Here is a 10316-nt window from a genome sequence, read left to right as displayed (position 1 = left end):
GTCCCGCATTAATTTAGCTTTTTTTTCTGAGTAATAATAACTACCTGGAGTAACAAGGCGAAACCTTTGGAACGGTTTCCATGGAAATGTTTGGAAATGATCATCCTGGACCAAAACAAACAGGCAGTTATAGAGAGGAGGAGAAATAGGGAGGGTAAGAAATAACGGAAATTATCAACACAACCAGGGACAATAACAGTGACCGTCTATATATCTGGCTGGAGCTGTGGCTGTATTTATGAGCCCTGAGCAGTGCGGTCTGGAGAGGCAGCTGTGATTTCTGCAGTTAGCCGCGAAGCTAACGGTTCAGCTCGGGTTATTCTGCGCTGTCAGCATCGCTGCAAACAACACGCCTGCGCCGTTAAATTACTCTTATTCACCGGTTATGTAGCTCTTTACCAGCAAATTAGCGGGTAAATATGTATTTATAGGCATGGCAAACATTTAAGCACTGATATATTCTGATTTATAATTGCAAAACGGGTCATTCTCAAGGCCACGGATGGAGCCGGGGCGTCAGCGTGAGAACCCCCCCGGATCCGGGGAGCCTGAGTCAGGGGAGTGGAGAGAGGAGAGCGACGCGGTGGAGACGGGAGACGACACCCTGAAAAACAGAAGCTGGGATGGAGGAAACGAGGAAATTACGAACACAACCGAGAACACTGTGGTGGCGGAGAAAGATAAGGCTGAGTTTGATGAAGATGAGGAGCAATATGAGGAAGAGCTGGACCCCAGGATTCAGGTATTAGGATTTGGACCCAAAATAAACTTGATATTGTGTCTATGACTATGATACACATTATTCACTTTTTGCTTCAATTTATGGTTTATAATAGCAAAATGTTATAATGATTTGTTTGTATATAAATGCATATACCTTTGTTCGTTATATAATACTTCTATTAATAGTAAATGAATGTCAACTTTCCCTCCCTGTTTTGCATTTGTCAGGAGGAGCTGGAACACTTGAATCAGGCCAGTGATGAGATCAACAGACTGGAGCTACAGCTGGATGTGAGTAATATGTATGACACTGCGGATGTCTTGAAATCTAGTGAGCTGTCAACTTAGACAGTACACAGCTTAAGAGAGATTCAATTTTTAAATGATATAATGTCTTGACATCAAATTTGGTCACACAAGTTGATGGTGATCACTTCACACCTGTTCTATTGTCTTACCTGTATTTAGTGAAGCCAAAATGAGTTCAGGCAAGTTTGCAAGCTCTTTAGTGGGTGACCAATATACAGATGTCTTTTTAATGACTATACAATGTCTGATGAGAAGGGATGATATAGTGATCATTTATAATGTATATAATGCAGTAATTAAATTTGAATGAAGTGCAGTGACACAGTCTTTATAATTAACTGTTCAAAACTTTGAGGTCAATAATAAATTAATTATTTAATAAGGTTGCATAAAATTCTTCAAAAGTGACAGTAAAGATGTTTATAATTTTATAAAAGATTAATTTTTTCAAATAAATGCTGTTCTTCAAAAAGTGTTATGGTTTATATAAAAATATGATGCTGCACAACTGTTTTCTATATATATAATAATAATAATAAATGTTGTTGAGAAGAAAATCAGCATATTAGAATGATTTCTGAAGGATCGTGTGACACTGAAGACTGGAGTGATGGCTCCTGAAAATTAAGCTTCGTATCACAGAAATAAATTACATTTTAAAATATATTTAAATCAAAAACAGTTATTTTTATTTGTAATAATATTTCACAATATTGCTGTTTTTACTGTATTTTTTCTCTGCAGTCTTGTGAGCAGAAAATACTTTTTTGACAATGACAAAACACTGACAATGCCAACCGCAAGCTTTTGAACAGCATTGTATATGACACAGTGTTTAAAAAAAAAAAAAAAAAAAAGAGAGAGAGAGATAAGTCTGGTTGGAGTCATGTTTGCATTCAAGCCCTGACAACATGCGTTTTGTTGCACTTTATTATTTGGCAGCGGCTATTTACAAATAGCAATGGATTCTATTTACACTTAAGTGAAAATAGCTGAATTTTCTGCCATTTAAACTAGTATTTATATGCAAATAGTGGCATTATAAACAATAGTACATTATAAAACATTAAGTAGTAATAATGTTTTCAGTGTAAATTATAATTTTTATTAAAGTTATTAAATGGATACTGCCTTATTGGGACAATAAAATCCTCCCTACCCTAACCCTACCCAGTCCTTCATTTTCAACTTTATTGATTATTTCCTTAATTTTATTGAAAACACATGCCTTACCGATGTGATGTAAGATGTGAAAAGGGAGATGAGTTCTGCAAAAGGTGGAATCGAACTCTGGTCAATCGCGTCAAAAAGTACTTATGCGCTGCCGCTTTACCATCTTCGCCACTGCAGCTGTCGTTCAGCAGCAGTCTTTTGCAATGTTGTCTAGCGCAAACACATGTTGGTGAGTGGAGTTAGTGTAAATAGCCTCTGCCAACGCCGTTATTGTTTTCTCCTTTATTATTTTTTTTCTCTATTATTTATTTTACTACTGTCTTTATGAGCCATGTTTGGGTTGCGAGTCCCCATCGGTTGAGAAACACTAAATTAGAGGAATAATGTATGTATTGTTTGCATTGTTTTTCTCACTCTTTCTCATTATCTCTATCACTCATGTAGGAAGCGAGATCCAGCTATAGGAGGATCCTTACAGACTCCGCACGCAAACTCAACGCTCAGGGCTCTCAGCTGGGAGCCTGCATTGAGAAAGCCAGACCTTACTATGAAGCCCGTAGACTCGCTAAAGAGGTGTGTGTGTGTGTGTGTGTGTGTCAGATGAGTTCAAGATGTTTTTTTAGTTTGCTGATTCATTTCCAGTCTCTCATTATTGCGAAAAATCCTCCCGCTGAAGCAGAAAATATTTCTCATTGCAGTGATCATTATGGTGAAAGAGTGAGTGTGCTAATGTGATTAACCCTGATAACATGAGGTGTGATTTGCACATCACTTTTCATTAGCATTTTGCAGCCAATTTCGAATATGTAATTGAACTGATGAAAATCGTTTAGCTGAGGCTATAGAGAGTAATTGAAAACAATTGAACCAACACAGAATTTAAACTTTGACTTGGTCATCATCGGCCCTCTCATGAAAACTGTAAATAGGTTTGAGTGCAGATGAGTGGACAAGCTCAGTAAATGTAGTGGTTGTTTATTTAGATCTTATTTGCTCTCTCTATCTCTCTCTCTCTCTCTCTCTCTCTCTCTCTCTCTCTCGACACATATATATATATATTGACATTCTGTCTTAAAAATGCAAAGCTCATGGCGACATGCTCAACAACTTCTTCTCTTCAGTTCACCTCACTCATTTTCTACAGGGTTCAGGTCAGAGGACTGGAATGGCCATAGCAGAAGCTTGGTTTTGTGCTCAGTGACCCATTTTTGTGTTGTTTTTAAGGGTTGTTTTTGGATTACTGTCCGGTTGGAAGATCAAAACATGGCCCATTTTAAGATTTCTAACAGAGTCAGTCACTTATAGATTTTTTTATCTATTGGTATTTGATAGAATCAGTGATGCCATGTGTCTGAACAAGATGTCCAGGACCTCCAGCAGAAATATAGGCCCACAACATCAAAAATACAGCAGAAAAATACAAAATACTTTTTATCCCAAATGTTCACCAAACCCATCTTGAGTGTTTGCTGCTAAAAAGCTAAATTTTAAGTTTCATCTGACCATAGAAGCCAGTCCCGTTTGAAGTTCCAGTCGTATCTGATAACTCAATATGCTGGAGATTGTTTTTTGGTGAAAGCATTTTTTTTTTTTTCTTGAAGCCCTCCCAGACAACATGTGGTGATGAAGATGCTGTTTGATATATTTTTAAAGGGTTTCTGACCCCAAAACTCAACTATTTTCTGCAATTCTCCTGCTGTGATCCTTGAAGAGTCTTTAGCCACTCAAATTCTCCTCCTCACCATGCATTAGGATGATATAGACACATTTCCTCTTCCAGGAAGATTCATAACCTTTAATGTTGATTGGAAATTTTTAATTATTGCTCTGATGGTGGAAATGGGAATTTTCACTGCTCTAGCTCTTTTCTTCAAGCCACTTCACTAATTTGTGAAGCTCAGTTAACTTTTGCTGCACATTAGATATATTCTTTGGTTTTTCTCATTGTGATGGATGATTAAGGGAATTTGGGTTTTGTTTTCCCTCCTATTTATATTTCTGTGAAACAGGAAGCCATGGCTGGATAATTTCATGTTCATAATAACCCTGGAGTGCTCAAAATTGTGAAAATGAATGAGAATATACTTCAGCGATATTTTACTTATAAGAATTTATAGGGGTACCAATAATTGTGTCCAACATATATTTGAGAAAATTTTTTTTATTTCATAATGATATTTCCCCCCATTTTAAATTCTTGTTCCCCAATGAAAGCTTAGATTTTTGTGATTTTTGTGATTAACAATGCAGATTTATTTTCACAGCCTTCTTTGGTCATATTTACCAAGAGTACCAACAATTCTGGCCACGCGTGTGTGTGTGTGTATTTTTCTTTCTTTGTTTGAAAGAAATTAATATTTTTATTCAGTAAGGAATCTAAGGATGTGTTAAATTGATAAAAAGTGATAGTAAGGACTTATATTGTTAGAAAAGATTTCTGTTTTGGATAAATCCTGTTCTTTTTATTTTGGATAAATCCTGTTTCCAACGCCGATAATAAATGAGAATCAAATCAGCATATAAGAATGATTATTTTTTTTAATTTTTTTTTTAAAGGATCATGTAACAGAGGTCTGGACTAATGATGCTGAAATTTCAGCATTGCATCACAAATAAATGATTTTTTACAGAATGTTAAATTATTTTAAAGTGTAATTATGTTTTACAATATTACTGTTTTGATTGATACATTTCTGTAAAAAACATAAAAAATCTTACTGATCCCAAACTTTTGAAAGGCAGTGTGTGTGTGTACATATATGGGAAGGACACTTAGTCGTGGTAAAGCTGCCCTCAACAGTTGCCCATAGCTGCGGCTGTTTTCATTACATTGCATGTCTCATCTCTTGTTTGTCATAATATATATTTGTGTGGTGTGTGTGTGTGTGTGTGTGTTAGACAGCTTGCATAAAAAAAATGCCCTTGAAAATGCTGCTTCTTTAAATTGATCTCTTTTAGAGCAGTGCTGCTTCAGCCATACACATTCAGACGGATAGCTCTGGCACGACATCATCATGTCTTGTGCTGTTGTTTGAGCATGTCGCCATGAGCTTTGCATTTTTAAGACAGAATGTCAAGTTAAAAATAGTCCACATTTTAAAAAATGTGTTTCAAGAGTCGAGACCTTTACATTCTGTTTTTTTTCTTTACTCTCCGAGCACAAGGATATTTTTTATGTAGCCTCCTCCCTTAGAAAAATGTCTGTGTCAAATGAACCCAAAAACCAGCCAAATTATACAGGGCTTCCTTAAGACTGATTACCGTAGTCGACTTGTCGTTTAGACAGCCCACATTCTGGTAAATTTTGAAAATATGTTTTTTGCACATCCCTAATATTAAATCAAGATCCACTTCTGCCTCTAACAGTTTTGAATTCAGTTCTCGTATTTAAGTCTTGCACCATCTGATAGGCTTTGCTGAGAAATATGGCATAGTTTTCTGAAAATTATGTGTTTCTGCTTTTATTAGTGACCTTAAACTTTAAGAAACACTTTTATAGGCATATTTTACTCCTCCCAAGTGATTTGAATACATCTTTATCAGTGAATGTTGTGTAAAATAAAGGCTGCATTTACACAGCAGCAGATTTCGGTTGAGTCCTGTTTTGAATGCTAAATGCACTTGTAGTCACAAACTTTTAATTTATAAACAAGAGCGGTTCATTTTGTATTCAACCTTACCTGCTGAGATTTTCAGGTCTCCCAACCGAAAGCGAGTTTAATTAGCCTGTGCTGTATGAACCGCAATGAACACACAATCTCTTCTGCATATGTGTTGCGTTTTTTTCAAATGTACTGTTGGTTTATTTAGCTTTGACTTGTGCCTTCTCTTTTTAACACAATGTAGTTTCAGTTTTGATGAGACTTTCTGGAGTTGTGCATGTCACCATCTTGGATATTTACTTTTATTGCTGTCACTAAGTTTACAGGTGCTATTCATGGCTGTCGCAACAATAAAAAAAGGGTCTTGGCTTCAGATATTCATTCATACAGACATAATTCGATCCCCTCCTGTAAACTGGGCATTTGAAGACTCTGCTAGTAAATGTAATTGGCGATGTCAGATATCATCCTTGGCGAGGATGCCATATTTCCAGCGAGTTATCCCAATGAAATATGGCCTGTCATTCTCGGTTCCTGACTTTTATTGATTGGTTTGGGTGTTCTGATCTGTGCACAGCAATTTTCACTGACAGCAAGCCAGGCTTTTTCAGCTAAACGGTTTTCAGATCCAGCCTTGTTTGCGGTATGATTGGATGTCAGCTTTACAGTCCTCAAACCCCATTGGCCATTACATCCTCATTATTTAAAGTGGATGGTTATGGTTTGTGGTTTGTGAAGTGCTATGCAGAGTACATCACTCTTGTATTTGGTCTTATTACATAAAAAATTATATTGCTGTAGAATTGTTATATTCTTCCATACTAATCCCACATCCTGTAGCTAGTGTTTTATTACATGCATATAACCTGGTATAAAGTTTGGAAGGATTTGCAGTGCCCATTCACTTTATGGCTCTCTGTAAGGTCAGCATCCCTTCCTCTGATTGGCTGCTTGTTTGCAGAGCTGAGTGATTGATTGCTGTATATGAAATATGATGGATGACCTTACCCACAGGCTCAACAGGAGACCCAGAAGGCAGCGCTGAGGTACGAGAGGGCTGTCTCCATGCACACGGCTGCCAGAGAGATGGTTTATGTGGCTGAGCAAGGTTTATTGGCTGACAGGAACACATTGGACCCTACCTGGCAAGAGATGCTAAACCACGCCACAGCCAAGGTACGACACAGTGACTCAGCATCGCTCTTAGATAATTACGGCAATAGGCGGTGGCATAAATTTGCTCAAACACAAGTGCTCTTAGGTTTACAACAGGTCTTAATTGCTATAATCAATCCCTCATCGTCAGAATTATAGGTTTGCCTTGTTAAATCTTAATGTGTCGTCTTTAAATATGCACAGCTGGTTAGTGTGGATTTTAATGTCAGTGTGGCTTTGATTGTCATGGTGGGAGCAATCAATAATGCTGATGAATACACACCTACACTTAAAGATCAAGGTTACATGTCTTCATTTAAATTTTATTCAAACCCTGCCAGTAAAGTGGGTGGTGATGGCGCAGTGGATAAGACACATGCCTTTGGTGTGAGAGACCCGGGTTCGAATCCACTGTGAGACACCAATGTGTCCCTGAGCAAGACACTTAACCCCTAGTTGCTCCAGAGGCGTGCGACCTCTGACATATATAGCAATTGCCTGATGGATAAAAGCGTCAGCTAAATGAATAAATGTAAATGTAAAATGGAGCAGCACTTCTTAGATGTGAAATCATCCAGTTTCCAGTTGGGTTGTTACCAAAACTTCAGTAGTCAATACCAATGCTAGTGAATTTTCAAGATCCTTGATGCCAATTCCGGTAGCATAGAAAATACTTAAAGACTGTTAAACACACTCCCTTTTTACAATTATTGCCTCAGGTTTTTCAATCAAGTGAAAGTTGCAAATTATGTAAGCACTGATTCAGGTTTATAAATTAATCATTCAAGTGAACAGTCGGTAATAAAGTACAGAAAAAATGGAATTTGAAGGAATGGAACAAAAACACAACTAACAGTACTTAAAGTTTTCAAATGAATCATTCAAGTCAGTAATAAAAAAGAATTAAGTAACTAACAAATTGCATGCAATAGAATAGCAACAAAGAACTAATTAAGTAAACAACGCTTCAAGTTTTTTAATTAATCATTTGACTAAACAGTCAGTAATAAAAAATATCAAAGAAATAAATTACAACAGAACAAAACATTGGATATGCCTAGTCTTATTGTGAATGATTTATTGGTGCATGTTATTCCAAAGAGTAAAATTGTCTTTGTTATCTTTAATCCAAATGTAAAAACCTTCTCTGCAATGACTTTTCTCCTGATGTCACTTAGGCCAAATGGTTTTCTGGATAGTCAGATAGTATTTCAGCAAACTCACATTCAGTCTGGCTCCATTCTGTTTTGTAATGCCCTCTTTTAACAATTTATTCAATTCCCAGATTAAAAAAAAGTTTTCTCATTCAGTATCCTGTCTTACTTTGAAATGCATCACATTACAGAAAGAAAATGGGTTGTTCAGGCAATTCATGTTAACTTGAAGCTAACAAAAAAGTTTTTTATTTACTCTACCATTTTAGTAAACAATCAGTGATAAAATATAGAATAAAGAAACAGATTACCAGTAATTGAACAACTAAAAACAATAGAAGAAAAATACAAATAAAGTTAACTGTGAAAGTTTCAGAAACAGCAAAGTTAAACACTCAGAAATATATTGGACATTCACACTGTAGACCAATTGATATTGTTGAATTTATCTTCCTCTGTACGTTTCTACAAACTCTTAAGAATACTCTTATTGACAGGGTTGATGTGATATTGACTTGTCAAGTCTTTGTATGAATGATACAGAAAGACCAGAGAATAAATTCAATTAAATGTCTGTTGTTTCTGTTTTCAGGTGAACGAGGCAGAAGAGGAGCGTTTGAGGAGCGAGAGGGAGCACCAGCGTGTCACTCAGCTTTGTCAGGAAGCAGAAGCGCGTGTGCAGACTTTGCAGAAGGCTCTTAAGAGGGTCATTATCAAGTCCAAGCCTTATTTTGAGCTCAAGGCTCAGTTCAACCACATCTTAGAGGTATGTATCAGAGACTGGCCTCTGCTGTAAAGGTATTCAAGGTGTGTTGGCCATATCGATTTAAGTTACAAAATGAAATTCTCTATGAAATGCAAACTAGGAGTGGGCAGAATGAATAGAAACTTGACTTGTAGCATGCAAACTATTCATTTTTTTTTAGTAAGTCTATTACATTTAGTAGTATAAAGAAGTAAATTTTCTCTAATATCAGCCAATTAGTGGTTATTGGCCATAACAAAAAAAATTGGGATTGAATTTCAATATTAGTGCATCCCTAAATATTATAAAACTTTTTTGATTGGATGATTATCTGTTTGTCTGGTTATATAATGTCATTAATAAATTTGGTGCATAAACATGACAAATCTATTGTGCTTTGATTGTCATCACTCATTAACAGGAGCACAAGTCCAAAGTCGTCCAGCTGGAGGAACGAGTAGCGAAGGTGAAGACCCGATATTCTGTCGCCCTCCGCAACCTTGAGCAAATCAGCGAGCATATCCATGCGCAAAGAGGGCGCATTCTTGCTACCAGAAAGCGCAACAGAGCCCGTGGGGGGCGGAGCTCTCCGGTGGGGGCGGAGTCTGAGAGTGTAATCAAGGCAGGGGCGTATGGAGGGGTGGTGGCCAATCCTTTAATGGATAATGACTGGGCCGATCAAGAGAAAACTAGGCAGTGGGTGGAGAAACACAGGGAGGCAGGGTGGGGCCAGAGAGAGAGGGTGGAGAAGGCGGGGTCAGACTCCATGTCAGTCATCAGCCTGCAGACCATCGCCTCCGACCTGGAGAAGTTCGATTCTGTGGAGCACTTGGGCAACATGAGTGACGTCGGAAGTATAATAGGTGAGGAGAAAGAGGCGGAGAGTGAGAGAGGATTTAGGGTCGATGATAGAATAGTAGAGAGAGAGGTAGCGAACCTCTCGAGACAGGATGCAGAGAAAGGTGCCTCAGGGACAGACAGACAGCAGAGAGATAGAGAGCGAGAGAGCTTTGTGAAGCAGCACCACAGAAGTATTAGTTTGTGAGGATACAGGAAATTGCCTGTTACTCCACCCCAATCTTGGAGGGCTAAAGCTTGCCTGCAGGCTTCCAGGCGAGACTCTCAACTGACTACAAAAGAATCAGACTGAAAACACTCTGCATTCTCTTAAAGGGATAGTTCACCCAAAAATTCTGTCATTAATTACTTACTCTCATGTCGTTCCAAACCCGTAAGACCTTTGTTCATCTCGAAGATGATTCATCTATCTCTCGAAGATGAACAAATGTCTTACGGGTTTGGAACGACATGAGAGTGATTAATTAATGACAAAATTTTCATTTTTGGGTGAACTATCCCTGTAAAGGTGAAGTGTTTAATTTCAACATCCCTTATGGCACTTAATGGAATTGCAAAAAGATACAGGTTTCTCTAAACACTTTCTGTCATTGGTTA

The 10316-nt window shown here is 37.5% G+C and overlaps 1 protein-coding gene across 1 annotated transcript; it reads left to right on the top strand.

Annotated features, from left to right (window-relative positions):
• Positions 1-284: 284 nt before the first annotated feature.
• Positions 285-10020, top strand: LOC306885030 (SH3 domain-binding protein 5-like). Its single transcript, XM_079441342.1, has 6 exons — positions 285-742; positions 952-1014; positions 2650-2778; positions 6822-6983; positions 8709-8882; positions 9283-10020. The coding sequence occupies exons 1-6, from the start codon at positions 503-505 to the stop codon at positions 9904-9906; spliced, it is 1392 nt and encodes a 463-aa protein (XP_079297468.1). The 5' UTR covers positions 285-502; the 3' UTR covers positions 9907-10020.
• The last annotated feature ends 296 nt before the right edge of the window (positions 10021-10316 follow it).

Source organism: Barbus barbus, assembly GCF_936440315.1.
Source record: "Barbus barbus genome assembly, chromosome: 19".
Classification (NCBI taxonomy): domain Eukaryota; kingdom Metazoa; phylum Chordata; class Actinopteri; order Cypriniformes; family Cyprinidae; genus Barbus; species Barbus barbus.
The sequence above is the reverse complement of the archived record's forward strand: the minus strand, read 5'-3'. Positions and strand labels throughout refer to the sequence as shown.

Coding starts and splice junctions, on each gene's coding strand:
- LOC306885030 (XM_079441342.1), top strand. CDS start 503: ATGGAGCCGGGGCGTCAGCGTGAGAACCCCCCCGGATCCGGGGAGCCT. Junction 743..951: donor AGCTGGACCCCAGGATTCAG/GTATTAGGATTT, acceptor TGCATTTGTCAG/GAGGAGCTGGAACACTTGAA. Junction 8,883..9,282: donor AGTTCAACCACATCTTAGAG/GTATGTATCAGA, acceptor ACTCATTAACAG/GAGCACAAGTCCAAAGTCGT.